Source organism: Vigna umbellata, chromosome 2 (assembly GCF_029865625.1).
Source record: "Vigna umbellata cultivar VRB3 chromosome 2, Vumbellata_1.0, whole genome shotgun sequence".
Taxonomy (NCBI): domain Eukaryota; kingdom Viridiplantae; phylum Streptophyta; class Magnoliopsida; order Fabales; family Fabaceae; genus Vigna; species Vigna umbellata.
The window spans coordinates 52718757-52740860 of NC_142166.1; the positions used below are offsets into that span (position 1 = coordinate 52718757).

The 22104-nt window shown below is 34.6% G+C and overlaps 3 protein-coding genes and 1 pseudogene across 9 annotated transcripts; 3 read left to right on the forward strand and 1 right to left on the reverse strand.

Moving 5' to 3' along the window:
- Positions 1-1630: 1630 nt before the first annotated feature.
- On the forward strand, positions 1631-7586 carry LOC124832239 (uncharacterized). 7 transcript variants are annotated; one of them, XR_015784475.1, is made up of 13 exons: positions 1648-3339; positions 3449-3586; positions 3715-3796; positions 3994-4070; positions 4267-4367; positions 4706-4835; positions 5080-5196; positions 5285-5367; positions 5930-5996; positions 6229-6307; positions 6509-6600; positions 6937-7076; positions 7165-7586. XR_015784475.1 is itself a non-coding variant. In XM_088107499.1 (13 exons), the coding sequence occupies exons 1-13, from the start codon at positions 3229-3231 to the stop codon at positions 7198-7200; spliced, it is 1257 nt and encodes a 418-aa protein (XP_087963625.1). In that variant the 5' UTR covers positions 1682-3228; the 3' UTR covers positions 7201-7586. The 7 variants fall into 7 exon arrangements, 5 of the variants coding, with proteins under 5 accessions (XP_087963625.1, XP_087963629.1, XP_087963628.1 ...); XM_088107499.1 differs by having other exon boundaries at positions 1682-3339; positions 6933-7076; XM_088107503.1 differs by having other exon boundaries at positions 1682-3322; positions 3720-3796; positions 6933-7076.
- Positions 7587-10671: 3085 nt separating this feature from the next.
- LOC124832238 (putative aquaporin PIP2-8) lies at positions 10672-12118 on the forward strand. The gene is made up of 4 exons (XM_088107504.1): positions 10672-11042; positions 11142-11437; positions 11527-11667; positions 11748-12118. The coding sequence occupies exons 1-4, from the start codon at positions 10763-10765 to the stop codon at positions 11865-11867; spliced, it is 837 nt and encodes a 278-aa protein (XP_087963630.1). The 5' UTR covers positions 10672-10762; the 3' UTR covers positions 11868-12118.
- Positions 12119-13494: 1376 nt separating this feature from the next.
- Positions 13495-14698, forward strand: LOC148204318 (uncharacterized; annotated as a pseudogene).
- A 3667-nt stretch (positions 14699-18365) lies between these two features.
- Positions 18366-20310, reverse strand: LOC124832228 (uncharacterized). The gene is made up of 4 exons (XM_047306381.2): positions 20131-20310; positions 19882-20019; positions 19458-19651; positions 18366-19357 (listed from the first exon to the last, which is right to left on the reverse strand). The coding sequence occupies exons 1-4, from the start codon at positions 20246-20248 to the stop codon at positions 18554-18556; spliced, it is 1254 nt and encodes a 417-aa protein (XP_047162337.1). The 5' UTR covers positions 20249-20310; the 3' UTR covers positions 18366-18553.
- Positions 20311-22104: the final 1794 nt, after the last annotated feature.

Below are 22104 nucleotides of genomic sequence, written 5' to 3' on the forward strand. Positions count from 1 at the left end.
ATTTATATATATAGAGAGATTAGAAACAATAAAATATTGGAGTTTTTCTTCAACAAGAGCGTTTTAAAGATTTTTTTCACACTTCTTTCAATTTATTCTTTTGATCTTTGTTTCTAAACTTGAATTTGAATTTTCTTTCTAAATAATTTATCTATAGTAACAAAATAATATATTGAATCATAATATAAATTATTTATAATAAATATAAATTTGTTTTATGCATTAAAAGGCATTAAAAGGAACTTACATATATAAATTCAATTAATTTATATACTAAAAATTATTTATTATTATTATTTTTATAGAAAATAAAATTATGTCGTATGCATTACACAAATACAAATACCAATTATTCATAAATTTTTATTGATAAATTATATGCATTACAAGAGTTGGGATGTGCATGGATTTTGGTCAATCTGACAACTTGATTAACAGATAAAATATATTATTTTGATTTTAAAATATCAAATTTTATAATTTTATTCAAATCTTAGTTAATATCAAATTTTAAAATAGACTATGACAAATGAATGTTATTTTATAAAAAAAAAAAATTTCGAAGATTAAATCTCAATTATTAAAACTTTAAAAAATGTGAATATTTATTTAAAAATTAGAAGACACCATTGTCATTTTATTAAAATTATTAGAGGGCGAATATCAATCTTAAAAAATAAAGGATTTTTCTTATTTTTAGGTTCAAAAGGATCCACTTTTCTGAAATACAGGGTGTTGTCTGATAGATGAAGACATATAAAATTTCAATTATTTCATATGTGGAGCACTGGTACTAAATTTTATTATGGCTTGTCTTTTGCCTGTTACAATAATAATGCACTCAATGCAGTTGTCCTTGTCAAGAGAGTCATGGGTTGCTATAAACTTTGGTTAAAAAGGATAACATACGGAAAGAAAAAGGAAAATATCTTAGATGAAAGGTCCAAAATGATAAAAGAAATTATATAAAATAATCTCTGTTTCAATTATTTTTTATTTTTGTTTTATTTGTGGTGCTTTAATACCTGTAGACTCAACTTTAAAGCTTCCCAGGTACACTTACACATACCAACAACACCAATAATTTTTTAGCTAGTATATAAATTTTGCATGCCGGGTTTTTGTATTTATATATAGGGTTAAATATGTTTTTAGTCCCTAAACTATTGGTCGTTTCTGATTTTCGTCCCTCTTTCAAAATAAGGTATAATTTGGTCCTCATTATTTTCGAAACGTTCGTTTTAGTTCTCGAAACTTTGGTTTTAGTCCTTATTTTGTTGACTAAACGAGAACCAAATTTTTAACGTGTTAGTTTTCGAGGACTAAAACAAACTTTTCGAAAAGAACGAGGACTAAATTGTACTTTATTTTGAAATAGGGACAAAACCAGAAACGACCATTAAGGACTAAAAACATATTTAACCCTTATATATATTTAGTTTATGGAATTTTTTTGTTTTAAAAGAAGTTGTTCAATTCAAATTACAAGTAGTTAAAATAAAATAAATAAAAGAATGAAAGAAAATATTGGAAAAATAATAACATTTTTATACAAAATTTCATAATCAATTTCAAACACGATAATATTTCAGATTTCATCGATAACATTTTGATTTTGAATTAATTTTATAAATATTTCAAAATACGATTTATTACTAATTAGTTATTTTATTATATTTTAGGTTTCTGATAAAAAAGAATTACGTTTGTTTCCTAGGAATGCTAACTTTATTTTTCAGGAATGTTGGTGTTTAAAGCCTGGTACAGTCAACGGTCAACTGAAATAATGGTAGTCTCTCCAAACAGACGGTGGCGGAGCTCCACATGTCCCAACTCGACAGGCTGTTCACGGTGAACGTACCCGGAATGGCGGCGTGCGCCAGCCATGGTGGAGGGGCGCTTGAGGGGAGGCATAGCGTGCACGGGGAGCGTCGGTGGCAGCCGCGGTGGTCCAATTGCGACTGACTACATCATGTCGAAGCACGCAGTGTTGGGTTTGCTGCGTCTCGCCCAATGGGTTGGCAACGCCGTTGACTTGTAAACTGGGAGGGATGAACGAGGAGGAGGCGCGAGAAGATTGCCGGAACTAGTGGGAGGGATGACGCCCAAACTGGTGGCCAACGCGGTGATGTTTCTGGTCTCTCTGATGACTCCGCCTTTGTGACCGGCCTTGATCTTTGGTCTAATTATCAAGTTGTCATCTCAGTTAGTAAAACTCAAAGAACAAATTACCTGAAAGCAAATTGTCTCTTTACTGTTAAGTAAATGGAAGAAGAAGTGCTATATATATATACACACACATATTTACATATTTAATTTAACGAATGAAAGTGATAGATTTATGAGATATGAGATATGAGATACATAAAATAAAAAATGTATGATTATCATATTTGGAATCCTGATAAGAACCAAAAGTTTGATCACAAGGTGATAAGGTTGAACTCCAAATTGACAAAAAATGGAATCAGAACAAAGTCTTGCATGTCTGTCACCTGTATTTTCTTTTGTGGGGGTAGCCAGGAGACAAATCAGGCTCCAAAATAATACTCTAATATTTCTGTCCTTTCCTCCCTTAATTCTTACCTAATTACCAATTACCATGATTATTAACTTCTACCTAATTCAGAAAGGATTTACAAAGGCATTTTCCTACCACTTTAGTTTATATTTTATACAAGTGTTTTTTGTGCAGTATTTTTCAAAAGTAGTAATCATTATGAATTTCCTTTTGACATGTGATCATGAATCACTTGATGTTTGGTGAAAATGAATAGACTTTTTTTTTCTTAAATAGTTATTCATATATTTGGTCCTTCAAGAAAGACTGCAAAACACATATTAAATGGCAGATTTTCTTTTATTAGAAGGCAGTAACTCAAAAGGCAATGAATTGAATAGTTGTTGAAGGAGATGTAGTAGGTAGAAAAGTCTAAAATGGGACAATGATATGGTGGAAGCGTAGTTGTAGAGTTGTAGTTAGTGTTAGTACTCAACAAACAATCCCAAGGGACTCAGTCTGCTAGCGCCACGCTGTTAAAGACATTCAACAACAGCATAACCATAAGCATATTCCCAGCATCCTAAGCTTTTTTAGGGAGAAACAAGTCAAAACTCTCACCACCCCAAACCAAACTCAACCATCGAGTTTTGGAGGGACACCCTTCTGTTTTGTTCAAACACTCAGTAGTAGTTTGACGGAGAATACTATCACTGCGCTAAAATCGAATGGCTGATCCACAACCGTTGCTGCTCAACGATTCGGAGCCAACTCAATTCCAGAACGCCAGACCCACCCGAATCGCCTCCCTTGACGTCTTCCGTGGGCTCTCTGTTTTTGTATCCGATTCCTTCACTCTTTCTTTCTTTGCTTTTTAGACAAATTAACAAGAAAAGGTCTTTTTTTTTCTGTGAATTGAAACAAGGCTTTCCCTTTGTTGAATTTCAGCTTATGATAGTGGTGGATTACGGGGGTTCCATCTTCCCCGTCATTGCTCATGCCCCCTGGAATGGGATTCACCTGGCTGATCTCGTCATGCCATTTTTTCTCTTCATTGCTGGAATTTCTCTTGCACTCGTTTATAAGGTGCCTATTCCGATGCCACTCCTTTTCGCATTACGTTTTCTGCTTTTCACTCCTTGTATCAATCCAATTACTTAAAGCCCTCTTTTTCTTTTTTTTTCTTTTCTTTTCTTTTCCCCGCAATACGTCAGAGAAGGCCGCAGAGAACACAGGCTACATGCAAAGCTTTCGCTAGAGCAGTCAAACTATTTGTTCTTGGTGTTGTTCTTCAAGGTAATATCTTCTCACTCACTCTTTTGTTTCCACGCTGTCATGATACCGTATTTTTCAATAAAATTGTTGCATGTAATGTCTGCACAAAACCGTGTTGGTGAACTTCAATTATGTTCACCAAACTTTGCCGTACTTTACAACTGTTTTTTCTGCCGTTCTAGTTTCTTCACCTAATAAACAATGTGTATTTTTTTCAGGTGGCTATTTTCACGGTATAACTTCCTTGACTTTTGGTGTTGACCTTGAAAGAATTCGGTGGTTGGGAATTTTGCAGGTAAATTCATCCATAACACGATCTCTTGTGAGTTGTTGATTACTTTTCATACTAAAAGTTGATAGTGCAAAGAAATGTATCTGATGTAGTTGTGATGTATGACTCTACCTCATCACTGATGGTTGATATCCGTATTTTTTTTATGCATATTATTTGAGGTAGCTAACGAATTTGATATGATGATCTATGAATCCAGAGGATATCTATTGGATACATTGTTGCAGCTTTATGCGAGATTTGGCTTCCACCTCCTCGATTAAAAGATATAAATTTCGTCAAAAATTACTACTGGCATGGGTAAGGTTTTCATGTCAGAACTATTAAATTTGAGAGCCTAATATGTCGATATCTGATTGCCCTGATAATCAAGATCGTCTCTAAATCAAAACAATCCTTGACAAGTATAATTTCAGGCACCCAGCTGCAATATGATGTTTAAAAGTAAAACTTAACAACCGGGCACTTTCCAAATTTAAAAGTCTCAACCCACAGATTTTAGTAGAAAATTAAATAAAGTTAAATGGCAGGATTAGTCCATTTCACATATCATGAAGTTGCCAAGTTATATTTATCTAGTATTACATCCAGTGTATTCGTACTCATTTTCTCATCAATGTACAAATATTTTTATGCAGGTTTGTTGTAGTAATATTGCTGGCACTTTACTCAGGACTACTGTACGGTCTATATGTTCCAGATTGGCAGTTTGATGTATCAGCCTCGACCTCTTCGTTGCCTCCTATTGGTGGTGGTGATATTTACACGGTGAGAGTAGACTCAGCACCCTTCACTTCTCACTTTCCTATCTTCTATTTGCTTCATTTTTTGTTTTGAATTTGATTTCATGAATTCTTATCAAATTTTACTGGTTAGATAGCTGCCCTGTGCTTATTAGTTCTCAAAAATCTCACCTGCTTATTCATGTTTAAAATTCTTTTGTATGAGAATATACTGGTGGTGGAATTCAAAATATGTAGTTATGCTTACAATGTTCTCAACCCAATATCAGGTCAATTGTTCAGTGAGAGGCGATCTTGGACCTGCTTGTAATTCTGCTGGAATGATTGATCGCTACATACTTGGTCTAGGCCATCTGTATAGAAAACCAGTTTACAGAAATCTTAGGGTATGTTATTGTTGATTCCATTTCTTTTTTGTTCAGCTTTACAGCATAATGTGACATGTTAATTCCTTGTTGATGATCTAACTTCCAGGAGTGCAATATGTCTAAGGGTCAAGTTTCAGATAGTTCACCTTCATGGTGTCATGCACCTTTTGACCCAGAAGGCATTTTAAGGTGATAAGTATAAATTGCTAATATTTCCGTGTGACTCCATCAGTTAAAGTCCTTCTATGTAGAGTTGCCTTTTTATCTTATGAAGTTCCGAGACAATTATGCTCTGTGCAACTAGAAGCATCTTTTGCATTTTGTGGCATTTTTCAATACCATAAACATTTTTTGCACTAGTATTTTAAAGGTTTATAATTTTTAGGGAAGACCAAGTTGTGATGTGCTTTCAGATGATATTCATCTATAGGCCTTTATTCTTTTGGAGCAGTCATTCTTACCTGACTGACGCCAAGTTTCTGTTACTGTTATCGCTTTCTGCATTAGTTCCACTGTATACTAGTTTCTATTGTTTGAAAAAACTAGTAGGTTTGTTTTCTATAAAACAAATTGTAGATGCTGATAATCTACGTATTTATTCCTGGTTCTCACGTTCTTTACAGATTTTTACTGATAGTATGACAAGAAAATAATCATTGAACAACAAATTATATATATAGGTCGTAGGTTCTGTGTTAGTATTCGAGTTACATTGACTCGTAGTGATGGAATTATCTTCACTTGTTCACAGCTCCATAACAGCAGCAGTTTCATGCATAATTGGACTTCAATATGGTCACGTTCTTGCCCACCTGCAGGTGAGATCAGCATCAATTTTCCAAACCTCAATAGGCTGTAAAATTTAGTGTTTTCAGGATGAGTTCTTTAAAAATTAACTATGATCTGATAGTGCACGTCCCTTTGTAGATTGTTTTAGTCATTGAATCATCTACACATAAGTACTGTAAATTGTAGATTTGGGTTCTTGGTGGGTTATCTGGTAGTGCTTAGTCAACTGACCTTTGTCTTTTATGTACGCTTGTCCTGTAGGACCACAAAGAGCGCCTATACAACTGGATGTGTTTTTCCCTTTCACTTTTGGCTCTTGGATTGTTCCTGGCCTTAACAGGTCCGTGCTGTAAACCGTGTGTGGGAATCTTCTGTTCGTGGAACGCACACTAGAAGTTATTTACTAATAATAAATCGCGTATTCTCTCTTCATAATCATATTTGTTCGGGTTTTTATCAAATCAACTTCTTTCTATGTTCGTTGATGCCATAGAAAGTTTACATTGATCTTTCTTTTACCCTTTTTACCTTTTGTTTTCAGGCATTCCAATAAATAAAGCTCTGTACACCGTCAGTTATATGTTACTAACTTCTTCAGCTTCTGGTCTCACATTCATTGCTTTATATTACCTGGTGAGTACCAGAGAAAACTATACAGAGAGAGACAATTCCTGTTTTATTTATTGGGTACTATGTTAGCATGCAGATTAAACCCATGATCTCTGCAATTTTTCAAACTTTTGACCACTTTATCCCATCCCGAATGGCTTACATTGATCAAGTTTAATTCTTGGCTCAAGTGTTCTTTGTTCGTCGTTACCTTCCATTACATTATTCCTGCCGCATGCATCGTGTTTTGCAACATACATTTTTTTCCCCTAGCTAGTTCCATTTTCTGATCAAGGGTGTCATGTTCTCTTTGAAGCCCAATATGATTATATCGTTATACATTTACCCTTCTGTAGGTAGATGTTCATGGCTACAGACGTTTGACAGCGGTGTTAGAGTGGATGGGAAAACACTCTTTGAGTATATTTGTCCTTGTATCTTCAAACATGGCCGTGATTGCTATTCAAGGATTTTATTGGAGTAAACCCGAAAACAACATTGTAAGATAAACTTTGCATGCTGCTGTTTTATGCTAGAAAATGTTCTTTCCCCCCAACCAAAATTTGACTATTCTTTTACATCTTGCAGATAAACTGGATTGTGACACGTTTCGACCGCACATAACGTCCTTGTATTGAACTGGTGTTAGATTTTGATGCCTTGCCTTCCATGGTGTACATATATTGAAATCAAAGTAAAACCAGGAAGAAGCAAACAAGCAAAACAACACCATTGCATAGCAGAATAAGGTTGCTTGAAGATGGGGTCGTATTAGTTTGGAATTTTGCACGACATCAACTGTATATTTTCCTAAAGAACCACCATGCAAGTACGCTGTCCGAAAAGGAATACTGAATATCTCTTTCAATCCTTTCATGTGCTCAAAAGTAAAGAGCACACCTTAATCAACATCTCATACCAGTTGCTTCTACAAAGTGACAAAGACCATACCTTAGTTCTAAACATTCTTTCTATTTTGTTCATTCAATAACTTATATATTTTTTTTCCACTTTTTGTGTCCAAAATTTTTTAACAAATGTGAGTCGTATTTTCTAATGCGTAAAAGGTTACGAACAACTATGTTTAGCATCAACCAACTCCCTTAAGCACTTTCTTTAAAGATGTCATGTCTCTGCCATCAACTTTTCTTTTTTCTTTTACATAAGCTGTTGACATTGCATGTCACCAAATAATAACTATACGACACTAGTTATAAGCTAAAATTAGCTTACATATAAGTTAAAAGAAAGTTAAATTATAAGAGAAACTTCTATAAATTATTGTGTGTACAAAGTAGTTTTAGTATGTAGGAATTATTATTTATTTATTTTATTTATATTTTTCTCATGTATATATCTTTGTGGAAAGACTTAACATACCCAAAATATACATAAGATCATCTAAGTTGCAGAAGTCTAAAAGAAAACTCACAAGTTTCGTTTACTTTTATTTAAACAGCTAGCATGATACTCTTGCAAGTTTCGTTTTAAGAACGAATGTTGTAAATATTCACATTTTTATTTTAATTTCAAATTTTAAATTTAAAGAATAACCACTTAAGAATTTGATTTGATCAATAATTTTTTTATCGTTATGACATGACGACATGATACACCAACTTCTTCCCATGATTTGTTTATAAAATATAATTTTTAAATTTAATACCATTCTTAAGATGCTCTACTTAGATACTTCTCTTTGCTTCTTAGTTGTACCAATGTCTCGTATGGATGAAAAAATATTTGCGCGAATTTGCTTCATTTATGACATTAGTATAAACTCTCTTTTATATATAGTTAATCATGAATGCTTTCCTTAATAATAATTTAAAAACTCAACAATAATAAATTAAATTATTTAACTTTTTACTTAATTAAAATGACTTTACTTTGTTAATTAAATTGTTTTGTTCCTTGGCATCGACAGATAAGTGATTGGGTGGAGAATGGCATGCAGGTGTCTATTGTGTGCCAGCTAGTGTCACATGAAGTGATCCTTGTTGGACTCTTTTTGTATAATATGCTTTTAATAATATAATAATATTCTGTCATGTTACTCTCTACTGCTTCAACCTTTCACTTTTCTACACTTCTTCCATGCCATAATCATTTTCAAAACAAAATCACTCTATACTACTTTTAACATTACTGGTATATTTGACCGGTCAAAATATTAAAAAATTAATAAAAAAACGATTTGAGACTTACACTTTAATTTTTAACAAAAATTAGAAAATAATGATAACTAATGTGCAATACACTTTAATCAACACAAAAACATTTTTCTTATCATGTTTAACACTTTTTGGTTTGAAGTACAACCACACATTGCATGCTTTAGTTTCAAACTTTGGTAAAAGGTAAATATAGTTTCGTGAGGATAGAAAAAGTTCAATATAAATGAGGAAAAAAGTTACATTCACACACGTGACGATAAAAATATACTCTAAAAATATAAATAAATTTATCCAAGTGAAACTTGGTTGGGTGAAAGAATGCACGAATGATTTCATTATATAGACTCTGAAAGTGGACAGGAACAATTTAATTTTGTTAGACAGGGACCACTTTAACAAAAGCAGATTTAAAGTTTTGAAATTTATTTGTTGCGAGTAATGAAAATTAAAAATACGGATGATGGAATTATACTCTAATGATGAAGTTTTGAAATAATTATGTAATGATGCGGTGTGGTGAAAGTATATCCTAAGGAGGCCTGAATTCTGAGTTTGCGAAGTAACAGGTAATGGATAGTGCAAACAGTGTTTTGTGAAAAGAATCTTTAATTTAATTAGCTTCCTCTAAACAAAGTTATTTAAGTTGATAAGAAAAAATAGCATGTTAATTTTAAATAAACGTATAATTGGTTAGGCTAGAAAGAAGCAGATGTAATGATAAAAAATATTAAAATAGTCTATTTTTTTAAATTACTTAAATGGATAATTTAATTGAAAATTATCTTGAAGTCATATTAGCTACCTCGTAAAGTTTTTGAAAATTGTTCAAGGTCAATTGTATAATGTTTTGTAGAGTGCTCAAGGGTTTGAAGTTATTTTTAATTTTAATTCTTTTTTCGTATCCATTTGTTCAAATGGTTAAAAATATATTTATAGAAAATAGTTCAATATTAAAATTAGTTTAATATTTGATTGGTTAGATATTAATGGTATAGGAAATATGGATCACTTATCTTTTTATTTTAAATTTATGTTTATAAATTTTGGAGTAGGTTTTTGATTAATAACGACCTAATTACAATCCAATTGATATTAATCATATTTTATTTTTAAGTCGTTCAACATTAAAGTTAATTATCTAAACCATTAAGCAATTGATTCGATTCCTCAATCATCTTGTCTAGTTTTGGTTGATGAGATTAATGTTATAAGTATTCTAAGTTATATTCATAGTCACGGTTATTCACCCTCTTGATTTGAATTATATATTCATAGAAGATTTTCAGTATATATTTTCAATGAGAATTTGATTTCCGAACAACCGAATTCTAACATTTTTTTAGGGTGCTATTCATATAAATAGTATTCATATAAATATTATTTATAGGGTGGTATATACGTAAATTAAAAATAAAAGTATGTTAATTAAGAAAAAAGATGGTGGTTTTGTAGTTGATGGAAATGAGTTAGTTTTGAACGTTAAGGAAAGGAAGAGATGGTGGTGGGTGGGGATGATTGGTCGTGAAAGAAGTTGTTGTTATTGTACGTTACGAGAGGGACCACAGTGGAAAGCAGAAGAAATGATGAGGAACATTTTGGTGAAATTGAAATTGGAATTGGAATTGCGTGAATAAAAAAAGAATAAATTAGAGAGAGAGAGAGAGAGAGAGAGATGACCGTTGTGGTAGGGGTTGCATCGCATTGCATGCCAGGCTGACAGAAGAAGATGAGATGAGGCCTACCTCTGTGCTGTGGCTACCCATTTAGATGATTAGCGCTCACATGCTCCTGCTCTGCACCCTGTCCCACACCCTCTTTCCATCTCTTCCTTTTTCTTCTTCCTTCTATTTATTACAATATTACCAAATTACCCCTCTCTCTTTTCCTTATAACCCACCAACCCAACCTTACCCTTACTCTTCTTCTTCTTTCTCTTCCTATCTTTTCACATAACACACTCTGCTCTTTCTTCTCTCTCTCTCTCTCTCTCTCTCTCTCACACAGACACAATGTCCAAAGAACTCACCGAAGAGGGTCAACAAAGGAAGGACTACTACGACCCTCCTCCCGCCCCTCTCATCGACCTCGCCGAGATCAAGCTCTGGTCCTTCTACAGAGCCCTCATCGCCGAGTTCATCGCCACCCTCCTCTTCCTCTATGTCACCGTCGCCACCGTCATCGGTCACAAGAAACAGACCGGTCCTTGTGACGGCGTTGGCCTTCTCGGCATAGCCTGGGCCTTCGGTGGCATGATCTTCGTTCTCGTTTACTGCACCGCCGGCATTTCCGGTAAACACCTTCCCTTACCCTGACCCAACCCACCGCTTGCCTTTCTTTTTTGTTTTTTTCTCTTCTACGCTTTCTGACTTCTTATCAACGCAAACACAGGTGGACACATAAACCCAGCGGTCACTTTTGGCCTCTTCCTGGCGCGCAAGGTCTCGTTGATCCGTGCCGTTCTCTACATTGTAGCACAGTGCCTCGGTGCTATCAGCGGCGTCGGGTTGGTGAAGGCCTTCATGAAGCATCCCTACAACTCCCTCGGCGGCGGTGCCAACTCCGTCAGTTCTGGCTACTCCAAAGGCACTGCTCTCGGTGCCGAGATTATCGGCACATTTGTGCTTGTCTACACCGTTTTCTCTGCCACCGACCCCAAGAGAAGCGCGCGTGACTCTCATGTCCCCGTACGTTCTTCTTCACTCTTTTCTCTTTCCACACTCACGGACCATGAGTCTGTGTTGGTTTTTTAGTAATAAATGAATGTGTTGTGCAGGTGTTGGCTCCGTTGCCCATTGGGTTCGCCGTTTTCATGGTTCACTTGGCTACCATACCCATTACCGGTACCGGGATTAACCCGGCCAGGAGCTTCGGAGCTGCTGTCATCTACAACAATGGCAAAGTTTGGGATGACCATGTGAGAATCTAGCCCGACGTGTATGCATGGTTGTGGTATTTTGATTTGTAACTGATAATGTGTGGTGTGTTTGGTTGCAGTGGATCTTTTGGGTTGGACCGTTCGTGGGAGCGTTGGCGGCGGCGGCATACCACCAGTACATACTGAGAGCAGCGGCTATCAAGGCGTTGGGGTCGTTCCGGAGCAACCCCACGAACTAGCTGTTGACGGAGAAGAGGAGAGGGAGAGAGATAGTGTAGAGGAAGCTTAATTCGTGTTTGCATTCATGATTTGTTATTCAGTTGATGTGTGTGTATGTGATGATGATGACCCATTCGTCTTTTCCTTTGTAATTTACTATTTATTTATTTTTATTATTGTTACTATTTCTTTCGTTTGTTTGTTTGTATGAGATGAGATCATATTATGACCGTTATTTAATTTTAAATTTATATTTCCCCTGTTTTCTTTACCCACCGTGCATGGCATGGGATGAGTATAGTCTTTTGCAACATAAATTTGTTGTTCCTTTTTTACCTCGTTCTTGTCTCTCGTACTTTGTCTGCTTCGTAATGTAATGGGATTTCAAGTGGATCGCATCCAATGAATTTGTGCTCTATACTATAAAGTTTAACAACATCATAATGTAATAAATTTAAATACGATTTTTCTAAATGTAAAGTTAAAGTGTAGGGCAGAAGAGTGAGATGGCACGCACTTTGATTTTTAGGGTATGGTGATGGTAGAAATGGGGTACACATGGAAAGTGTTGACAGCTTTTGAAAGATAAAGCCGAAAAACACCTTCTCTTCTCACAACATCACGTGCCCTCCACCTAGTCTGCCTGCTCTTGCACCAACAAAAAGAAGGGATACAGTATAACTGAAATGATTGCAATAACTAATGCATTATTCAAACTTATTTAACTAAAAATCGCTATATTTTTCATCAAAGATTATCGACATTTGGTGTTAGATTTATGGAAAATGATACTTGAATAACCATTTTTGACAATATTTAGACACGTGCACACGTGTCAAAATCTGACTGGTCCAGATTTATTATGTATTTATTTTGTTCGTGTCTTAATTTGGCTTGCCTTTTTAATATGTCATCAATTTTTAAACTCTAAAAAAATGAATTCATATGATTAATTAGTATAAACGGCCCACCAATTTCCCCCGTTTAAAATCTGATAACGGGCATTAAATATTTGTTTTTTTTTTCAGAAAGAGTTTATTTTTGTAACTTACCCAATCATTCTCAACTAATTGAAAATTATTATTTGATTTTTTAGAAAAAATATTGGTGAATTTATCCACAGAAAGGCTTATGGTTACGCTTGAATATAGAAGTTAATTACATGGTAAATATATATAATATTATTTTTAAAGATAAACTCCCAGCATCATCAGACCTTATTTAGTTAGATATAAAATCTTATTCTTCTCCTAAATCATTGCTTTTGGAATCACTTTTGAGAAGTGTGACGGTGTTTAAGTTGTTAATTTTAGAGCTTTGTTTTGAGCTCAAACTTTTATGGAATTCGATAGGTTGAAATGTAAATTAATTTTGTGTTTTGGGCTTAAAAGATAAAAGTCCAATAATAGAAAATGTCCAAATAGAATTCTAGAAAATCTTATCTAGAAGGATTCTAGAATGATCTACAAAAATATTCAAGGATGATTATTCATAGGATGTATCTAAATAAATTTAGAATTATAGGAATGTTTTAGAAAGTTCTAGAGAATGAATTATAACCCTTAGATGAGTTTTGTGGTGGCAAGATCTTAACCGTTGATTAAGGAGGTGCCACTAGTATAAATAGGGGATGGTTGTATCATTTGTATGCAAGCCAAAAAAAGATTAGAAGCATTGAATACAACAAGTCTTTCCTTCTCTCAAAATCTTCCAACCTCCCCAATTTCAAACATTTCCTTCAGGCCTCTAAAGTTTCCTTCCAACAAAGTGGTATCAAGAGCCATAAGATCTTCATAGAAATGGCAAATACTGGAGTTCCCTTTCAAGTCTCGATGCTCTAAGAGCAACTATGACAATTGGAGCTTAAGGATGATTGCTCTCCTTGATGCACATGATGTCTGGGAGGTGGTCAAGAAGGGCCACACCGAGCCAGAGAATGTAAAGAGTCTTTCTCAAGCTCAAAAGGATAGCTTGAGAGACTCAAGGAAGAGAGACAAGAAGGCTCTCTGTCTAATCTATCAAGGACTAGATGAAGATACTTTTGAGAAGATTTCTGGAGTCAATTCAGCCAATGAAGCATGGGAGAAGCTTAAGATCTCTTACAAGGGAGCAGATCAAGTAAAAAAGGTATGTCTTCAAACTTTGAGAGGAGAGTTTGAAGTTTTGCATATGAAGGAAGGTGAACTAGTCTCAGATTACTTTTCAAGAGTTTTAACGGTTACTAATAACCTAAAAAGAAATGGTGAGAAACTAGATGATGTAAGAATTATGGAGAAAATTCTTAGATCATTGGATCCAAAGTTCGAACATATTGTCACCATTACCGAAGAAACAAAAGACTTGGAGGCCATGTCAATAGAGCAACTTCGTGGCTCGTTGCTAGCTTATGAAGAAAAGAAAAAAAAGAAGGAAGAGATCGTGGAGCAAGTCCTCAAGGCACACGTTAATTCAAGAAAAGAAGAAAATGCACACAACCAATCAAGGCGAAGTTATAGTCAAGAACAAGGACGAGGGCGTGCATATGGATGTGGACAAGGACAAAGGCCTAACAACAATAACCAAAGAGGAGAAAGCTCTAATAGAGGTCGTGGGAGAGAAAATCCGAATTCAAGGTATGACAAGACACGAATCAAGTGTTACAATTGTGACAAGTTTGGACATTATGCTTCTGAATGTAGAGCCCCTAACAAAAATAAAGTCGAAGAGAAAGCCAATTATGCTGAAGAAAGGTATCAAGAAGATGGTACCTTGTTATTGGCTTACAAGGGCCAAGATAGAGGCAAGGATAATCAGTGGTACCTTGACAGTGGAGCAAGTAACCATATGTGTGGGAAAAAAAACATGTTTGTAGAGCTTGATGAATCAGTAAAGGGAAATGTGACTTTTGGAGATGAATCAAAGGTGGCGGTGAAAGGAAAATGTAATGTCCTCATCCGACTAAAGAACGGAGAACATCAATTTATTTCCAACGTATATTATGTGCCAAGCATGAAGAGCAACATCTTAAGCTTAAGACAACTCTTAGAGAAAAGTTACGATATTCAACTTAAGAATAATAACCTTTCGATAAGAGATAATAAAAGTAGATTCATTGCAAAGGTGCCAGTGACAAGAAATAGAATGTTTGTGCTCAACATTCAAAGTGATGGCCCACAATGTCTCAAGATGTGATACAAAGACCAATCATGGCTTTGGCATCTTCGATTTGGCCATATTAATTTTAAAGGATTAGAGTTGCTCTCCAAGAAGGTAATGGTGAGAGGACTGCCTTATATTACTCACCCCAACCAAGTTTGTGAAGGATGTCTACTTGGAATATAATTTCGATTGAGTTTCCCAAATGAGTCGGACTCAAGAGCTCAAAAGCCATTAGAACTCATACACACGGATGTGTGCGGACCAATCAAGCCAAGATCACTCGATAAGAGTAATTATTTCCTTCTCTTCATTGATGATTTCTCAAGAAAAACATGGGTATATTTCTTAAAAGAAAAATCAGAAGTGTTCGAGAACTTCAAGAAGTTTAAAGCCCATGTTGAGAAGGAAAGTGGCCTTATGATCAAAGCTTTAAGATCCGATCGTGGAGGAGAGTTCACATCAAAAAAGTTTCAGAAGTATTGTGAAGATAATGGAATCAGACGACAGTTGACAGTGCCAAGATCCCCTCAACAAGATGGAGTGCGGAAAGGAAGAACAGAACAATCATGGAGATGGTAAGGAGCATGCGTAAAAACAAGAGACTTCCAAAGGAGTTTTGGGCTGAAGTTGTTGCATGTGCAGTCTATCTAACCAACCGCTCTCCAACAAGAAGCGTTAGTAGAAAAACACCACAAGAAGCATGGAGCGGAAGAAAGCCAAGTATATCTCATCTTATAGTCTTTGGAAGCATAACTCATGTGCATGTACCAGATGAGAAACGAAGTAAGTTTAACGACAAATATGAAAAATACATCTTCATTGGTTATGACGCCAACTCCAAAGGGTACAAACTCTACAATCCTAATACGAGGACAACAGTCATCAGTCGGAATATAGTGTTTGATGAAGAAGGAGAATGGGATTGGTCGACAAACTGTGAGGACCATACCTTTTTCCCGTGCGTTGAAGAAGATGACGTGGAACAACAACAACAATCGAAAAAGGCGCTTGCTACTCCACCCACTTCACCAAATACAACCCTTCAAGATGATGAAAGCTCAAGTGAAAGAACGCCACATTTTCGAAGTCTCCAAGAAATCTATGAGGTAACTGAAAATCTAGACAATGTTACCTTATTCTGTCTATTTGCAGACTCTGAGCCCATGAACTTCCAAGAAGCAATTGAAAAGAAGAATTGGAGAAATGCGATGGATGAAGAGATCAAGGCAATAAAGAAGAATGATACTTGGGAGCTAGTCTCGCTTCCAAAAGGGCACAAAACAATTGGTGTCAAGTGGGTCTACAAAGCAAAGAAGGACTCCAAAGGAGAAGTTTAGAGATACAAAGCAAGATTGGTGGCAAAAGGCTACAGTAAAAGGGCTAGCATCGATTATGACGACGTATTTGCTCCAGTTGCTCGACTAGAAACTGTTAGACTTATTATATCATTAGCAGCTCAGAATAATTGAAAGATACATCAAATGGATGTCAAATCTGGCTTCTTAAATGGAGTTCTTGAAGAAGAAGTCTACATTGAGCGGCCACAAGGATATGAAGTCAAGGGAGAAGAAGATAAAGTCTTGAAATTAAAGAAGACCCTTTATGGATTGAAACAAGTCCCTAGAGCTTGGAATGTTCGAATTGACAAGTACTTCAGAGAAGCGAATTTCATCAAGTGCCCATATGAGCATGCACTCTATATCAAAGCTCAAGGTAAAGATATTTTGATTGTATGCTTCTATGTCGATGACTTAATTTTTACAGGGAACAATCCAAGCATGTTTAAGGAATTCAAGAAGGATATGACCAAGGAATTTGAAGTGACCAACATGGGGCTTATGGCATATTATCTCGGAATTGAAGTAAAGCAAAGAAATGAAGGAATTTTTATTACTCAAGAAAGTTATGCCAAAGACCTCCTCAAGAAGTTCAAGATGGATGATGCTAATCCAGTTGGTACTCCTATGGAATGCGACATTAAGTTGAGTAAGGATGAAGAGGGAGAAAAAATGGACCCAACCCTCTATAAAAGTCTTGTTGGAAGTTTGCGTTATTTAACTTGTACAAGACCAAACATTCTCTATGTCGTTGGAGTCGTAAGTCGATACATGGAAGCTCCAACAACTACTCACTTTAAGTCTGCGAAGAGGATTCTTCGATATATCAAAGGTACAACAAGCTTTGGCCTATACTACTCAATTTCTAACGATTACAAGCTTGTTGGATATAATGATAGCGATTGGAGTGGAGATATGGATGACCGAAAGAGCACAAGTGGATTTGTGTTTTACATGGGAGACACAACCTTTACTTGGATGTCCAAGAAGCAACCTATTGTCACTCTGTCTACATGTGAAGCAGAGTATGTAGCTGCAACTTCATGCGTTTCCCATGTTGTTTGGTTACGAAACCTATTGAAGGAGTTAAGCTTGCAACAAGTGGAGCCAACAAAGATTTTCGTGGAGTCGACAATAACATTAGCAAAAAAAACCCAGTCTTCCATGATCGAAGTAAGCACATCCACACTCGTTATCATTACATTAGAGAATGCATCAACAACAAGATGTGCAAATGGAATATGTGAAGACGCATGATCAGGTAGCATATATCTTCACCAAACCGTTGAAGAAAGAAGTATTTATGAAGTTGAGAAATTTGCTTGGAGTACAAAATCAAGTTTAAGAGGAGATGTTGAAATGTAAATTGATTTTGTGTTTTGGATGTAAAAGATAAAAGCCCAATATTAGAAAGGTTCAAATACAATTCTAGAAAATCCTATCTAGAAGGATTCTTGAATGATTCTAGAATGATCTACAAAAATATCTAAGGATGGTTATCCATAGGGTGTATCTAGATAAATTTAGAATTATAGGAATGTTTTAGAAAGTTCTAGAGAATGAATTGTAACCCTTAGATGAGTGTTGTGGTGGCAAGATCTTAACCATTGATTAAGGAGGTGCCACTAGTATAAATAGGGGATGATTGTATCATTTATATGCAAACCAAAAAAAGATTAGAAACATTCAATACAACAAATCTTTCCTTCTCTCAAAATCTTCCAACCTCTCCCAAATTTCAAACACTTCCTTCCTTCAAGCCTCTAAAGTTTCCTCCCTCTGCTTTTCTAAATCTGTAGATATTACTCTGTTTCTAAAGCTTTCCTCTTGGTTATCTGTTTTTGAGCATATTGTGCATTTTCTTTCATTATGTGTTTCTATTGTTCCTTTTGTAAGGAGGATTTCTTCTATCACGGCACAGCACAGTTTCAAGGGCCAATAATTAAAGAGAAATGACGTAAAATAAATATGTTTCGAGATTTACAGGACTAAAATATGTATGCAGAGATGCAAAATTAAAACTGATGATCAACAGCACTATCGTTGGCATAAATAGAAACAAGTAATTAAAGTTCAAACCCAGTGGAGAGGGTTCATCTCTGTAATACCGTGTGTCAGGAGTATGTGTTCATATAATTAGTAACTAAACAAGAAAACATTGCTCTTCATGCATTTATTCAGCAACCTATTCAACCTTTAAGCATTGAAAAACTCATTAAGAAACAAATTTCTTAACATAACAGTTCATCTACCAACGATTTAATGGCCAAATTATCAACGTTGGATTTGATAGATAGCATGCTTTTGTTAAGTTCTTCTGACTTGAGTTCGAGCTCTCTCAAACGACCTCTCATCTCAGGAATTCGTGCTTTGATATCAGCAACCTCTTGTTCTTTCTGAGCCAAACTTTCCAACTCTTGTCGTAGTTCTTCTTTAACTGTCTCCACTTCGTGACCAGAGTAATCCTTTTCTGCCTCTACCACCTGCTGCTTATTAATGAGTTCAATATTTTCAGCCAGTTCGTCGAGGGCGCTACGCAACCATGCAACGTCAAGTTCAGCAGATTCCACATCCTTAAGAATGGCCAACAATTCCTTCACTTTGGAGCTGCTCAGTTGAATCAATGAGGAGGAGTGTAACTCTTGCACCACAAAACACACACACTCAACGTAGTAAGAGCGCATCACGACTGATTCCAAGTGACAACTGGCTCCTATGTCCCCGTACCTGTCAAAGATAGATTGCAGAATGGAAACAAAACTTTCTTTTACTTTGTATCTTCCAACTTGAAGACGGGGTTCTGAACTCACGGACTCCGTCTCTGCTTCATCGTTTAAATTTGCTTCATTTCCACGTGGAATACCAGAAAAACTAGAACCTACGGATCCGCCAGCTGAAATACTAAGACCCAATTCTTCGGTGTGATCAACATGATGGGTTACTGCAACAACTTTACGAGATGTTTTCTTTTCGTCGTGAGTTGTTGTCATCGAGTTGGCAACATGATCCCTTGGTTGGTCTTTGAGATAGGAAGGCTGCAAAAGAAGCACATGCAAGACATGACATGAGTTTGTGTCGCTCTTTCTTTGCTCAAAGATTACAAGGCATGAAATGGGACAAAAGAGTGACCACTACCTTTACAACTGGATCTTGTTTCTGTCCAGAAATTGGCTCAGATAGAACGTGCTCGTTTTTCTCTGTCAAAACCTTTTTCTTCTCGGATAGGTAAATTGCTCCAACTTTTGAGGCAGGAACAGTGTCAAGAACGGGGGGTTCTGGTTTAGAACCCAGCTTGCTTTTCCTGTCTAACTTTAACGGATGAGGGGCTCCTGCAAATGCAATCACAAATGGACAACAATCACAAACATATCATTCATCGCCATGTGAGAGATCTTCATCAAGTCAAGCACAAACTGTACCTCTAAAATTACCCTATACAACTAGTTTCATATTTTTTCTGTCATATCATGAATTTTCTAATAAATTGAACACTTTTTAAATTTATAAGTAAACTTAGTAATCTATTTATAAGTTTGAAGCTGAGAGCGAAAGAGGGTACCTGAATCGGATAATCTTTTGTAACAATTGTCATCACACTCGTGGTAAGGATTAGATGCTTTAGGACAAGCTGAGTAAATTCGTTTTTGCTTATCAACCTTTTTGCCAAGCTGACCGTCTGTCACACTTCGACCATAACCTTAGGATTGTCAAAATTTACAAGGTTTGAGATATTAGCATCTGTGCAAAACTAAATTTAACAGATGCAGTTATGATGCATAAGAGCAGAAGAAAAAGAAAAGTAATTAACCTGAATTAATCTTGTTTTTGTTTGTGTGTGTGGTGATCTTGGTTTGGTTGGTGGACTGAGAGCAAGCTTGGGTGCATTGATGGTAAGGATTAGAGCGATTGGCACAGTTTGATGCCATCTGCTAAACAAAAAAGAAAACTACTGTGCAGGAGCGTGTAAGAACCACAAAACAACGATAATCATCACGAAGGAAACATCTATTTATTGATTGGTCCGTTCGTAAGAAAGTTTTGGACATTCTTTGTTTGACCAAATTAAATTCCATAATTACGTGTATTGATTTTTGAATAGGTTGGGTTGTGATGAAATTCCATGAGTTTATGTATTGTGTCAAAGTCTTGTCTTCTAGACTCTCGCGCGCCAAAAACGACCATTTTTAGATGCTTCCTAATTTAATTATAATTTTAATCTCTAAACATTTAATTTAAAAATTCTAAGCATTTTTATGTTTGAGAAAATTAAAAAAAATGAAAATTAAGAGTTCCATAAGTTTATTTTCGAAGAAACCTCTTTAATTTTGACAAGTCTGCATTCTGCAGAGTTTGCTCGTTTAATTCGAACAAATGTTTTAAAATTCAAAGAATATGAAATATTTTAACCCAAAAAAACAACAATATCTTTTTTAACCAGTATCAAATGATATTTCATAAAAGGTAATTTTAAAAATAAATACAAAATCATTTTTGTAATTTTGTTATAAGTAGTTTTTATTTATTTTATAGGTATTTTTTTTATTGCATATGATTATTTGAGTTCCATAATAAATTGATAAAAACTTGTATACACAAAAAAAATTATTAATATTATACATATTAAATTTTATGTGAGAAAAAAATAATGTTTCCTTTCAATTAATCTGATTGTTGATTTAATACGTATATACATACTCTCTAATGGAATAATTTTTTTTTTTGCAACTTTACATAGCTTATTGATACACGCAATGGTCCATGCAAAGATATTTAAAATATTAAAACCTATTTATACCTAATTTGGACCTTTAAATTCATATAACGACTGAATGGAACTATTTATTGTTTATCTATTCATCTTAGTAACTGGTGGGCCTAACCTTCGGTTTTTCTCAACTGTCATCCCCTTTGTGTGTTTAATAGAGTTTGTTGGAAAATAAAACATAAAATGTGAGTTCGTTGAAAAAAAAAAACATAAAATGATATTCACTTAACTGTCATAAACAGCAACATTAATGTCTTGTATTTTTGGTTTGATAATAAACATATATACTTTATTTTTTTTAATGCTGAAAGACGTGTTTGATTTAAATTACCCATTATTAAAAAACATTATCTATTATAAGCATGTCTTTATACCTGACATATATAAAAAAATCATTTCATCTCTTCTCATCGAAAATGAATAAATATATGTATTTACTAATTTATTATTTTAAATATTAATTAAATAATTTTATAAAAAAATATATATCTTTATCATAACATTATAAAGTATTTAATGTAAAATATTTATTTTTTAATGTCAAATATCAAAAAAATTATGATTTTGTAACTATTAAAAAGACAAATAATTATGAAAAAAATAAAAACAATCAAATACGTGCATCAAAAATTGCAAAGCTAAAGATAAGAAAAATCTATAAATTTCAATTACATTATGTTACATTCAACCATTATACATTACTTAAAAATTAATGTCAATTTAAATATTTATTTCTTTATTATTTTTAAGAACAAAATCATGACACAAAATTTTAAATATCAAATATATGATAATTGAATATACTTAAAAGATTTGGAATGGGAATATTAATATTTATTGTGAGACTAACAACAAACATTAAGTTAATTGAAGATGAGTAGTTATTTTCTTTAAGAATATATGTTTCTACTACATTTAATAGTTTTATATCACATTAAATCAAAGTCATGAATTTTCTTTTTCATACATATTCCAACATGCTTTTAAAAACAAATGACAAAAAAGAAATACTATAAA